The sequence below is a fragment of the Neomonachus schauinslandi genome, chromosome 11 (assembly GCF_002201575.2).
Source record: "Neomonachus schauinslandi chromosome 11, ASM220157v2, whole genome shotgun sequence".
NCBI lineage: Eukaryota > Metazoa > Chordata > Mammalia > Carnivora > Phocidae > Neomonachus > Neomonachus schauinslandi.
This window is the reverse complement of record NC_058413.1, coordinates 47,957,983-47,972,267: the sequence shown is the minus strand read 5'-3', so window position 1 is coordinate 47,972,267 and position 14,285 is coordinate 47,957,983. Positions and strand designations below refer to the sequence as shown.

Here is a 14,285-nt window from a genome sequence, read left to right as displayed (position 1 = left end):
CCGCCTGTGAAGGTGCACACGAGTGTGCTCACACGTGCACGTTGGAGGGAGGGGTGTTATTTAGAACCTTCAGCCCCAGCCGGGAGAAGGGAGGACCCTGGAGGCAGAGTTGGGTGCTCAGAGCTCCCCTTCCTCCTGTCTCTCCTGGTGCTTTCTCCATCAGCTGGGATCTCTGGGAGCTGAGAAGCACCTCGAAAATAACATCTGGTCCCAGTAGGTTTTCATTTTGCATTTCTTTTAAATAAGCGCGATCACATCTTCGGCCGCTGCCCTGGGCTCCTGCCTTCCCTGAAGTTCCCCACGCTCTTCCCTGGGCAGGAAAGGGTCCTCCGTGGCAGAATCTGAGGCTGTTTACACTAGCATCTGAGTTCTCCTTCTGGCTGGTCCTATATCCTGCATAACGGTCCCTTCAGCAAAGCTGGGAACCTCACTGTGCCTCTGTGCACCTCGTAAAATTCTCCATTTTCCTTCAACTATGTCACAGCCAAAGCAAAAATGAGAAGCTAGAGATTGCGCCCTCGTTAACCAAGACTGACCAATAAATATACCTAGTGTCTTGGGGTGATGTGGTTCTTCCCACTGAGTCCCCTCCATCTTCACCTTGGTCCTCAGCAAATCCCCATAAGCACTGTCTGATTAAAATACATCTCAATCTCTCTTACCCCCCAGAGGCAGGGATGGGGACCCCTACATGATGGATAAAGGGTGTTCCGAGATATCGGGCCGCTGAGGGTCTCCTGCCAGGCCCTTTGCCCTCACGGTGCTTTAGGGTTAGGCTCTTGCTGCCACCCCGGACAGAAGGGCAGGGAGCCAGCTACTAAGTGAGGGGCTGCTAAAGCTGTGGGTGACCAGGTCATGGCGTGGCACCTGCCTCGACCCCACATGGGATCCAGAAGGTTCATCCCACAGGGGACATCCTGGGCACGGGATCCCAAGAGACTACTCAGCATCCACCTCCTGGCTTCTGGTCCAGCAGGCACCAGCAGCCAGAACAGCCCTTTCACTGAGCCTTGCTGTACAGTGGTGAGGGGTCGGGCTACATCCTACCCTTTGCACTCCCAAAGATGCCTTTTAAAATTGCTTCTGTGGACTCTGCGTTTTGAAAGATTTCGTCAACCAAAAACTTAAGGTGTGAGTGTGGTCAGAGCCATTCATCACAGGCTCATAGGCTCTTTCCATTACGTTCCTTGACATTCAAAAATTGCCTGCAAATCCCATTACTTGCTTTGGGGCCCCGAGAGGAAGCAGACCTGGGTGTGTATCAGGACTAGCTGGGGTGCTCCGAGACCTGGGAGTAGGGCCAGGGAAGGCCTGAACGATCCCGCGGGGGCCCTCCCAGCCCAGTCCCTCTGCGCTTCCTCCAGTGCACGTGACCTTCCTTCCCACGTAGCCACCCACCCCCACCCCACACCCTATAGCACATGCACCTCGGCACCCCCTGGCCACCCACATCCACCCCCAACACAGAGCTGAGCCCACATCAGGGGCTGGGGGAGGCGGCGCCCCACAGTGAGGGCCATGCGAGGACCCGAGGCCTGGCTGCTCTGTCATACCCGGGTGGAACCTGGCATTTGGGCCCAGCCCTCATTGCTTTGGACACACGGCACCCCAGGAGCTGTACAGAAGCTGGGGAAGCAGAAGCTCTGGAGATAAAGGTGGGAGGCGAGGACATCAGAAGTGATGCTTTGGTTTCAAGTGTCCTATCTGAGGCTTTACCGGCAGGCCAAGAGCAGCACACAAACAACGACATGTACGAACACTCCTGGGAAGGCTGGAGAGGTCTGGGGGGAGAATCCCCTGACAAGACTCAGATGCCTGCCAGTAACGTCCGGGGAGGGCTCAGAGCTGTTTAATTTAGGCAGAGATGTTGATGTGTCCCCGTGGCAGGGGAGGCTAGCGGACATCTGGGTACACAGACACATGCTCATCCTGTCTGGAGGGTCCTCAGTGCCACCCCCGCAGTGGCTAAGCCAGCCGTGATTCTCTGGTGAGCAGGCCTGTGACCCAGATGATGCCTTCTCCCCTCTCTGTATCTCAGCGGTGGTTAGAAAGACAGACACTAAAGGAAAATGCGTCTGTCTTCCTGGGTGATCCCAGGACTGTGTGCCCCAGATCCAACCCAGGCACATTCTGTTGCTCCCTGCTGGCATCTTGCTGGGAGAGGGCTCTTTTGTGGTCACTGAGAGTCCGCCATGAGGCCATTGATAGGAAAGGAAATGTGCTTCAGGGTTGCATCATCATTAACGGCTCTGCTAGTAAACTCAAACCAGACTGTCCACAAATTTTGCTAACAGGAACATGATGAGCCCCGGGGACAGGGACCAGTGTTCCAGGGGACTGGGAGTGGCCGGCCACACTTGGAGGCCTGGGTTCATTTTGGAAAAAGATCCAGATGAACTAGAACGAAGGCCCAAGAAACATGTCATCTGAGGAGGAGTCCAAGAGAAGCAGAGATGTTTAAACCAGGGAAGGCTCTTGGGGCTGTGGGGTCACCTCCAACTCTCGAGGGTCCTTTATGTGACAGAAGGAGTTCAAGAGGGGCCAGTGAGGAGCAGATATCAGTTAATAGGAAGACTTTTCTAGTGAGCCCCCAACACAGGGAGCGTTTCATCAGCAGCTGTGGCGGGGCCGGGCCGGGGGGGGGTGGTCCCTGCCCTGGGGGAGTTGGGCTGAAGGAACCATGCAGACAGTCCATGATTCTGCAAATTTGGGCTTCAGCAAAGTATCTGGTCCACCATTTTCTGGTTTATGCTGAAGGGAGGCTATGGAACTCTGAGCCAGTGAGGACCTGTTACCTGTCACTATTCAGATTCGATCTATCAACCGTAAGGAGGTTTGGCCGCATCTCTTAGGGACACTTCTCCAAATGGCATTTCGTGTCAGGTCGTCCCGTGTCATCCCATGCTTGTTCTTGCCCAAGCACAGCCATGTCCAGTCCCTGAGTGAGGGTGTGACCAAGATGGTACCTTGATGCCTAGGTCTCCCCGGGGCCCTGCCTTGTGTCCAGAAGCCCTCGTGAGCAACTCCCTGTTAACCCTGGCTCTCTCTTCACATCCTTTCCCCTCCTCTCCAGCCACGGTGACCCACTCTGGACTTTAAATTCACCTCAAGAGGCCATCTCCACTTCAAAGTCTGATAGCATCTCAACTTAGGATGACCTGGAGGAGCTCTCCATCTCACTGCCAGCCCCCGAGTAGGCCTTCCTTGGTGACTGAAACCACTGTCAGTCTGGTTGCTGAAGCCGAAAGTCCTTCTTGGTCCCCTGCCCACTTTTCTTCACCCTCCACGTCTCATCCCTCACTGGATCCTCAGTCTATCTCTAAACCGTGTTTCACCTCCACCCATTTCTCCCCATCTTCTCTGCCACCATCTTACTCAAAGTCCCCTAACCAATCTCCCTGGTTCTCTTTTTGTTCCCCTTGGACTCATTTGTTCCATAGAAGACAGAGTGAACCTTTAATCAGATGTCATTCCCCAGCTGGAAACCTGTCGTGTTTAGAATGAATGGGTTCCTTCCTGTGGCCCCCAAGGCCCAACAGGGCCTGGCCTCCCCCACTATCCTGGCCTTTAGTCAAGCTCTTGGAGTCTACCCAGCTCTGCCCCGGTTCCCTCTGCCTGAAGCGTCCCTTCCTTTAGCTTTCAAGCCTCCTCAGAAAGGCTCCCAAGAAGGCTCCTATCCTGTCGTGATCTATTTTGGTGTTCTATTTACTTCCTTTCTTGCTCTAATCACAGTACATAATTATTTTACATATTTGTATAGATCACGATCATCTGCCCCACACCAAGACTGCAAGCTCCTCAAGGACAATGACCTTGACTGTCTCTTACCTCCTCTTATGTCCAGTGCCTATCACTGTGCCTGGCAATAGTGAAGGGTCAATTAATAAATATTTCTTGAATGAACAACTGAAGCTCTCAGTCCAATTCTACTTAGTGAACATTCTTTGTGCAAGTCCTGCTCCTTGCTGCAGAGTGTGGTGGGGCCACCCTGGAGACATCAGCAGTGGCCGGACTTATTCTCCTGTCGGCAAGCAGAGTGTCCCATAGGCAAGACATCCCGCCAAGCTTCCAGATTGGGGCGGGGAAAGGATGGGCCCGGACAAGACCCCGTGGCTGAAGCATCAAGGTTCCATGACTGAGTTTCCACTGATGGGAGGAAGGGGGTTAACCAACTGAGTAACTCTTCTGGAGGGAAGACACTCTTGTAAAACGTCACCCATGTCAGTGGGCTTTGGGAGGAAGCCTTTCTTCCAAAGCTCCAGAGCAGGACCCAGGATAAGAACTGCATCTCTTCTCCTGGGGCCAAGTGGTGGAGAGCAGACCTGAGAGATAGCAGCCGGGACAGGAGGCGCCATCCTTGACTGCTGGGCTTCTTTCCAGAGCAGAGGTCTCCCTCATCCTGTACCAGGTCATGGGCCCGAGCCTCCGGAAACAGTCTGTGCTCCCTGAACCAGGTGCTGTCAGTGTGATGAGGAAAACAGAAGCTTAAAGCAGTAAGGATGGTAAAAGCTGAAAGTATGCGCAAGAGGATGGCGGAGCAGTGTGCCCCCGCTGACTTGTGCACCTGTTTGCCACTGCACAGCTGAGCCCGCTACTTGGTGATGCGGTGCAGGAACTGGAACCGTGATCATGAGCTTTAGTTCCACACATGTAAGGTGCAGTGGGAGCTATAGCTCCCTGCCCCAGAGAGCATCCGTCTCTCGCATCTGCACAGACTGGGCTGTCCAGACGCCCACAGGGCCTCTTTTCCCTCTTTGGTCAAAAACACTCAAAGGTTTCCAAAGACTGCTCCTGACAATGAACAGTCAAAGCATTTAGAATTTATTTTTGTCACGCGGAGTCCTTCAGAATGCAGCTCTCCGTGGTATGGTGTGGCCGCACTTTACTCAAATTCGTCAATACGCAAAATAACCCTACTCCATTTTGAAACCTCGAACCCCAAATTTGCCAACATGACGACTCTAGGCTTTTGCTGGGAGATGGAGGTGTTCATGAGCCACTGACCTTTTGCAACCCTGAGATCAAACTTGACAGCCATCTCTGCCTAAACTACAAAGACATTGAGAGGCATGTAGCGCAACGGTGATCTACTTGAGCCTGCCGGCTAGGTTCAAACCTCTGTTCTGCTACTCCTGAGCTGTGTGACCTTGGACAAGTTTCTTAACCTCTCTGTGCTTAACGTACTCCCCGGTAGGGACAACAGTACCAACGTCACAGGTTGCCGTAAGGATTAAAAGCACACATGTAAAATGCTTAGAAGAGTGTCTGGCATGTGGTAAGTGCTCTGTGAATGTTGCTGCTAGTTTACGTCATTCCCTGAAGATGGGCTTTTGTTAAAAGACAAGACCCCATCCACTAATATGGCTCAAAGTTCACCTTCCAGGAGGACTCTGATTTCTGGTCTACTCAGTGTAAACCAATGCCTGGACCTCTAGTTGCCACCTCTGTTGTGCAAGGCCTTCTTCTTCAGGGTCCAGGGAAGGTGTCCTTTGCTTCATCTTCCACCTGCCTTGCTCCAGGGTCAGACTGCAGATGCCAACACTGGGACTTTGCACTTGCCCCAGGGATGGAGAGGTCTTCCTGTGCTGATGAGAAAAAGCTCTCCGAAACGACAGTGTGGTGTCAGGATCTTGTTGGCGGAGCCCGTCGTGGGTGAGAGGGTCAAAGATTGTGTGTCCGTCCCCCAAGGGCAGGGAGCTCGGTGCAATCTCTGCATCAGCGCCGGGGATATGAATGAGCTGGAGATGCTGCAGAACCCATTAGGAGAGGGGGATGTGGCAACACGGATGCGTGGCCCCGTCCTCTGGGCTGGGCCAGGAACTGCTGCAGGTTTTGGGGAGAAGTCCTCTGAGGTCTTCACCCTGGGTTCACTGGGTCCACCTGACATGCCTGGGATGGCACCAGGCAACGGAGAGGGGAGTCGCTGGGCTAGCGGGTGGCGACCCTGGAGTGGCCCTCGTAGTCTTTCCAACGCCCGCGGTCCCGCGTGTACCTGCTGCTTGAAGTGAGGCCGCTGGGGCAGTAGCCGGAACCCCTACCCCTCTGCCGAGGGCTGCTCCACGGCCTGCAGGGCAACGCGAAGAACCCGCAGAGAGGAAACAGTTGAGCTGATTATACTGAGGAAGGAAGCCACAAAAATGCAAGACAGACACTGAACACGGCCTTCCTCTGAAGAACAAAAGCCAAGAAAATTGGCTCACCAATGAGAATTAAGTGATAATAATGTACTGCACAGAAATCAAAACCAATTCTAAGCCAGCTCACTCAGAAAAATACAGGATCCTGAAGAGTAAAACTGAATGAGGTGAGACCTTTGAAGAGTGAACGTTTTACTTTAAAATGCTTTGTGAAGTGACTTGAGCGCAGGCGAAATCTCCTCTGGGAGAGGAGAAAATCTGGGGAATCTCCTCTGCCATCCCCTCCTTCAACCCCCCGGGACCACCCAGGGGCACCGTGTGCTTCAGGAAGAGCTCAGCTAGGCTTTCCGCTCTTCACTTGACTGCTATTCGGTAGAAGCATGGCAGCCGCAGACAGCATGGCCCCAGGTCAAAGGACAAGGAAAGACAGAACCAGCAAGGAGAGGGCCTGGATCGCTCTGGGTCCCAGGAAGAGACCAAGGGTACGCTCAAATGGGGTCGTCGAGGGTTTAACAAAGAGACCACTTGTAAAGGGACTGAGTTAGGGGAACCCACAAAGGAAGACACAGTACCCAGGGCAATAGCCCCTGCTCCTGGCTGGGACCGGACGCCAGCAGGGGCCCACAGCAAGGGACTACAGTGAAGTCCCAGCAGCCTGGCACGGACAGCCCCGGGGAATCGGGTGACTGGCCCCCCGCTCTCCTGCCCTCGGATGTCCTGTGGGGGCCTCCCACTGACAAAAGCCCAGGGAGACCGTGAGTGTGGTCCCTGGAGATGAGCCTCTCGGAGCGGAGAGGGCAGAGCAGGGCAGAGCGGCTCGGAGGGGCAGATGGAAGGCAGCCAGTCCAGGGGCGTTTCCCCGAGGCCACAGCTTCTTGGTCTCCAGCCAAGTGCAACCATTATAGGACACAACCTCCCTGGCCAATTTCAAGGCTCTGCTTACTGCTGGGAATGCATGTTTGAACAAAGCCTTTATTCTCTCTACTCCAACAGCAGGGCTGGAATTTAAAAAGCTTCATTTTCAAGACTGGCTGCTTTTGATGTGTCTAACCTGGAACTTACAATTTGGAGTCAAATAGAATTATTTAAACAAAGCAGTTCAGTGATAAGCACAACATGTTTTGGTCTTTTGCTCCCTTCCCCTAGCAACACCCCATAGCATACCTGCTCAAAAGGGAAGGGCGGCCCTGGGGCCACCAGTGCAGCCTCGCTGAGCTCCCATCCCCCCAGTCTTCCTCTCTTCTGCCTGCGTCTTCATCTGGGTGCGTCAGGCACAGGCCCCGGAGGGCAGGCTCTCCCTCAGCCGGGCCGGGGGCCAGCACTCCACAGCGCATCCTTCCTCTGACACCAGCTCCCGGTTTGGCAGAACTGTGTGTTGGCGTCCAGTGTTCTTGAGTAATTATACTTTGTTTCCTTTCTGCTCCCTTCCCCCCAACCCATCTCCCTTGCTCTTCTGATTTAAGCCCTTATCTGATAGCATCTTCTGTTCTCCTCAGCTGAACTTCTCCTCAGCCCCAAGCCTGCGTTTATCAATTTTATCTCCTGCCTTGACTTGTCTGCTATTCAATTCGCGGTGTGATCAGCATTTGCATGCCTTGGCAAGGGCGCCTGCTCTGTCCTGTCCTAGCGTCCCTCTGGGTCCTGCAAAGCCCGTCCCTCCATGCAGTGCCCCGGAGAGCTCTCAGTGATGGCTACCAATGCCTTGGAGTTGGCCTATTGGTCACCAAAAACCATTCTGCACCAGAAGAGCTGCTTTTTTTCACAGCCATGAAAGCAAATGAAGAGAGTGAGGCCACATGTCCCCAGATGGTAAAGAGGTACAACAGTTGGGGGAAAAAGCTCAGATATGGCCTGGCCCAGGTGTTCCATACAAATAAATAACGAATCAAAATGATGTGAAAATTCCCTTTAGAAAGAGTGAGCTAAGCTTCTATCAAAATGATTCTACATAAATAAAATGAAGGTCTAGACAGATGAGGGCTGACAGAATGATTTTATGGCGGGAAGGATGGTTGGTCTGGCTTGGTGCTGGAGAGAAAAGGTGCAGACACAAGAACAAGTTATTAATCGTCTTCACCTTCCACTCAGTGCCTAGTTCTGGCCCTTGGGCCACGCTTACCGAGCAGAATCGCTAATTCAAGGCCAAAGAGAAATGTGGGCTGAAATTTGGATAATATTAAAGTTAACATCAGACTCCTCTAATACGTGATACAAAAGACTGTATCACTAGGAAAGCAAGAGCATTTTAGATACAGGGAATATTCCATTTTCAGGCTCAGGGGATGAGCAGAATCAAAGCCACTGTGTCCCTTGGCTTTTTGGCGAGGAGAGCAGTGGTTAGCTCTTACCCCTGGCCTTCAGGAGGACTCCTAGAGAAGGGAAATCTCCACTTAGCTAATGAGGCCGGGCTTCTCAGCAGGTAAATAGAACATACTCCTTGAAGACTGGCTCACTAAACCCTGACAGAAGGCATAAAGCTCAGGAGATGGCTTATGGGCTCCTGGTAGGACTGGAGGTAATAACCAGTAAGGGGGAAAGACCTGGAAGGAGCTATGCCAACTCCAGTTTTAAAATAAAGCATTTAAAGCAGGTACACTGTAGCTGGCGGATCCCCCCAGGGAAGCACACCGAAGGCACTCAGAAGGTCCCTACAGAGCTGCTCAGCCAGGGCCAACACAGGCGGGTGCCTGCTTTGCCCGGTTCACGAGTACAACAGTGTCGTCCACATTAATCCCGCGAGGTACTTCTATCACTGTCAGCCGCTGAGTGGATTTATATGCAACTAGTACGTGCTCCGCAGGCCAGTTGTGCGTCATTTGGGAGGTCTACGACAACCCCATGGGGGGAGGTGGGCTGCAACTAGGTTATTACTTTAAGGGGAGGTAAAAGCAAATGCAAATAGCTTCTTTAGAATTTGTTTGGAGGGCCAGGCTAAGCATCTCTTCACCCAGTTTGATCTGGAATGACAAAGTTATTTGCCCAGGTGGAAAGGAGATACCTAATAACACCCAGGGTAATGATGTATTTTCCCCTATACCCAGCTTCATGACCTCCCCACCAAAGCTATGTGCCTACCTTCGCAGAAGCAGGCCAAACTTAATTTGCACGAGGGCTTCAAGGACCTTATTCTATCCACCTCTTGTTAACATAAAAATTAACGTGCATGGGTAACATCTGTTTTTTATTGATTCAATCAATATATTGGGAATTTAGCAGCAAGTTAATGGCAAGCAGTTACAAAATCTCCTATTTTTCTACATTTAAAATAAGTTGTCTTAAATACTCTATAGCAACCTAAAATCACAAGAACACATGTGAATGGCTGAAGCGCTTCTGCTGTTATGCCTATGGCAAGTTTATTAGTGATTTCCTAACAAAATCTTCCAGTGCCAAGTGCACATAATTATTCAGAACCTCCACTGCCATATCCGGCTCTCATTTTCTCCTACAAATCATTGTGCCTAAATATAAGAATCTGAAGGAAAACTGAGCAAGCATGCCCACCGCCTTGCTTTGAGGGCCTGTACTCCTCTAAACAACTCTCGAAAACCCCTTGGGTTGGTTGCGGCCACAGCCCGCCATGGAGCCGGGTGGCCGCTGGCCTGAACCACGGGCTGCCGGCGACCGGCTTGCCTTCGCGGTGCAGCTGGTGCAAACACAGGGCAGGGCTCAGCAGGGCTAAGTGGCTAAAGGCTCCTCCTGGTCCTGTCCTCTCCCCTCCCATCGCCTCATCTTAGCGCCAGCAGGAGCAGCTCTGTGTTTGTACCGTGCATCACTGAAGGACACTTAGAGTTTCTTTTTGGTTCTAGGCATGGCATTGGATTTGGCAATGTATTTGGTTGCTGTCCCTTGGCTTGAAGTCATGGGGGATTTCTCTGGCTCTGCCTTGAAGCCACCTGGAAGGTGTCTGCTAGATGTGGAACTTGCACACTTCGTGTCCAAGTTGTCTGCATTTTCCTTCTTGCAGGTCACAGGGAATTTCTTTACATAAGCCGTGGACTGGAAATAAAAGAAAAGGCCTGGATTAACTTTCAGACAGGAAGCAATAGACACCAATTCAAAGAAGCAAGGGACCACAAAGTTGCCCAGGATCTGCAAGGTGGAGCGCTCTCCAAAGGGGAGACATAATCACACCACAAAGCTGCTATTAAATGCCAGAGTAAGGTCCTTTAGCGCCTTCAAGAAAAGAGGCTTGTTTAGGGTTCGGTGTAGCGCAAACTAGAGGCACAATTTCAGATCATCTGCCACGCAAAATCAAAGTAAATGTCTACAACATGTGCACAGGGAAGTCGGCCAGGACAGAACCGCACCCACTGCATCTTTACCAGATTTCTAGGCCGGCTCTGCCATGCCGTTCTCTGTGCTGACTCCAGGGACTGGCTTCTAATCCCAGTCACTCCACTTGGGCAGGTCCACGGACCTCTCAGAGTCTCGATGCCATGCGGGTAAACGGGGACCATGCATTAGCACATTTCCCACGTGGGTTCACTCTGAGAATGCACAAAGATGGTGGCCGGTAAAGTGCTTCTTTAAAGTACAAACCAAGTAGGAGAGATCTCAATAGGCAATTGTGTTTTCTCAGGTCACCTCACCCCACGGCAGAGGAAATGGTCTTCAATTCTGCTGTCATGAGGGAAGCAGAGTCCATTTTGACCTTAGACCCATTTTAGAAGTGATCACTTCTCCTGAAATGAAGGCGAGCACAGAACAGAACAGAAAAAAGCAGAGAACGTCTTAGGAGTGGGGGACACAGCAGGGTGGGGGATGAGACACGGGAGAATAGATACAGTAGGCCTCACGTACACAGAACCGTCTGGAAAGGGCTCAGATGTTTAACACTCTGGTGAATGCAAAGTTACTCTACATAGGAGTTGATAATCAGGTTAGCAATTTTCAAAGGATGTGAAAACATTACAGGTAACACACTACAAATAAACCTGGTTTCTTTGATCACTCAGGCTCTTGTGATACCAATGGCCATGTTTTATACACGGTAGTAGGCACTTAATATCGATTTGCCCGATGAACAAGTGACCTCCCAGGGCCCCAGCAGAACTTCAGGTCATTTATGATTTTGGACAGCTATATTTAGAGAAAGAGAAAAGCCACCTGACGTGTGCTGTATTGCAGACAGCCCTGAGGTATGTGCCTCTTCGGAACATCACTCGTGTATGGCTTCATAACAGTGTATGCTAAGTCTCGAGCTCGTATATTTGTAGATTGAAAAATTAGTCTACCTTTGGAAATGTAAAAAAGTCCTTTTCTCCATAGATTTTTTTTCCCAACAAAATTTCTAGGTTGCTTCCACGTGTATTCTTTCACGAAACAGAAAATACTGAAAATGCATTAGCATTCAGCCATACAGCCTCTACCCTCTCACTGAGAATGTCCACGTGCCACAACGGGGTGAGAGTCAACTCCCCCGATGTTTCCATGTCCAGTGGAGAGAAGCTGCTTTGTTGAATGCAGCACTGATCCCTAAGACAGGAAACCTATCTTGGAAATTTCAATTCATGAAAGTTTAATTCACTTGACATACAAATCCTATTAAAAGGCGAATCTCAGTGTAACCTTCTCCCTTTTGACATTTCCACCTTTTGAGCTATCACCCAAGTAGTCGAGGAAATGTTTTTCAACGTGTCCACTACAACTACTGTTCTCTAGAGTAGGAACAGAGACTCTGGCGTTTTCTTTTTAATGTGTGCAAATTCATATCTATCTTAACACTTCCATTCTTCTCCACGGTTCCATTTGTTAGTGGACTTGAGTCACGAAAGTAGACTAGAAGTTGCTTCACCAGGAAGAAATACTCAGAAACAGTCTCTGTGGGTGGGGGTAGTGATGCAGATTAGTTTTTCCAAAATCACTAGAGGCTCTGGTATTTTCTTCTTGGATAAGATATCTTAAGATAATCCTCAGGATTTCCTGGCAAAGGGGAAGGGAAGAGGAAACTAAACCAAAATGTTTGCTTACTTCAGTGCAGAAACATGATATTTCTCAGTTTCATTCTTGAGCAAGATGAGGAAATGATATTCCTCGGCTACATTTCTTTATTTTATTTATTCATATCCAATTTTAGTGATATATTTTTAAAATAGATGGCACACCCCCATGATTTAATATTCACAGTGTTAAAAATCTCCTCCCTGCTTCCCAGTTAACTCAGCTCTGCCCCACATCAAAGACAACCAATATTATCAATTTACAGTGTACATTTCCAGAGAGAGGTCATGCATCTTCAAGCAAATATTAAGTGGAACCAAACTGAATTGGTAGTCATTTCTGCAGGTCAAAAACAGCCTAATAATGGCAATTGCATATGGTTCAGTCCAATCCATATGTTGACATGCTTTCTTCTCCCTTTTTTTACACAAATGGTAGCTCACTATAAGCACTCTTTTACATCTTGATTTTTTTCAACTAATGATTATCTTGAGGATCCTTCTGTGTCCATACGTAAAAAAGGGTGCTCATTCTTCTTTTCAGCAATGCAGGCTTCTCTTGTTTGAAGGGACTACAATTTATTTAGCCAGTCCCTTCACAGTGGGCATTCAGGTTGTTTCCAAACTTTTCCTAGTACAAATAGTGCTGCTGTGAATAATCTTGCACTTGTGTCATTTTGTGGGTGTGCAAGTATGTCTACAGGATATCTATTTTAGAAGTGGGACTCCTGGGTCAAAATATAGATGGATTTGTAGTTTTCAAAGCTACTGCCATATCGCCTTCCACTGCAGTTGTACCAACCTATATTCTTACCAGCAACATATGAGTGCCTGTTTTCTTATTTCTTTCTCAATTTGGTATTTAATACATATTCAAATTAATACAGTCATCTATATTTTAATTGAACTCCAAGTTGGCCTAAAACTGGTTGCACTGAAACAAATCTCAATATTTGTTCCTTTACTCTCTGGTGACATCAACGTAAATCTACTCACCTTTATGCGAAATGTTTATTGCAAATGCTTAGAAGCTTCTGTGTGTATGTGTGTACCTTGTAAGATGTGTTGTGTGTGTGTGTGTGTGTGTGTGTGCATGCACATGTACACTTTACCATTTCTCTTTGCTAATTTGCAGTTGCGTTAAGTTTAGGATGCCACTGTTCAGGAATCAGAATTGTAAGAGCTTTCCTGAAGACTCTCAGTCTCCCCTCTTAAATATCACCTCACTGAAACTGTGCTCTGATGTTAACAAAACATGGGTGCAGGCTGGCCCTCATGGTGTCTGTCCTTCAGACTGAGCTGTAGCTTTCTTCACCGAGAGCCACGCCTCTCATCTCCCTGAACACAAATGGCCAAGGCAAATTCCAGCTTCTAGGCTTTTCTCTAGGAATATAAACAAATCTTAATGTTTCAGGGATTTCCTCTGCAGGTTACAGGTTATCTAAATTTTAGGTTTCTCTTTTTCTTCTCTCATAGTTGAGGGGATTCCTCAGGGATCTATGCTGTCACTGATGCAATTTACAGTTTTGTAAGTAATATGACAGAGAAATGAAAACTGAAATTGCCAAGGCTATAGGAATTACTAAGATCTTCCAGGTCATAAAAGGCAAATAGAAGGTGAGGATCTCCCATAAGATTGCACAGAGGGGGAGGAAGATGAGAGGGGAATTTCAATATTCCGGTCTGGGGGAAAAGAGTCTAAATGATCATTATGAGATTGTTGGCCATCATTATCTGTCCAAGACAAGGATCTACAAATCACTGTAGATTGTTCTCTGAAGATACTGGCATAACATATCATTGCACAGTGATCAAGAAAACCTGGCTATCATCAGAAAGCATCTTAGAAACAAAGAAAAAAATCCTTCTATCCTTATATAAAATCATGAAGAATTCATACCTGAAACACTGCAATCAGCTTGAACAGAGATAAAGGAACCAGAGAAGGTTTACAGACAGGTTACTAATATGATTAATGGATGGAGGTTTCTTTACAAGAGAGCTCTTCGGTCTAGAAATATAAAGACTAAGAGGACATATATAATCACACTCTGTAGAATGCAGAAGGGGAGAGAGCTCAGCTCTGTGGAGCTAGACGGTGTCTCTGAGTGCTGCAGTCAGGATGGTTACACCAGGGGCTGGCCCAAGCAGCATTTCAATTGTTCCTCAGCCTTGACAGACTCTTACCACTTGGGACGGGTGAAGA

The 14,285-nt window shown here is 49.2% G+C and overlaps 1 protein-coding gene across 2 annotated transcripts in view; it reads right to left on the bottom strand.

The window, feature by feature from the left end:
- Window positions 1–9,555: 9,555 nt before the first annotated feature.
- Window positions 9,556–14,285, bottom strand: part of STK33 (serine/threonine kinase 33) — a 70,008-nt gene continuing 65,278 nt past the window's right edge. For both annotated transcript variants that reach the window (XM_021685743.1, XM_044919453.1), the window contains one exon: window positions 9,556–10,136. In XM_021685743.1, coding sequence (XP_021541418.1) covers window positions 9,924–10,136 — 213 coding nt within the window. In that variant the 3' untranslated portion in view covers window positions 9,556–9,923. The remainder of the gene's footprint in view (window positions 10,137–14,285) is intronic.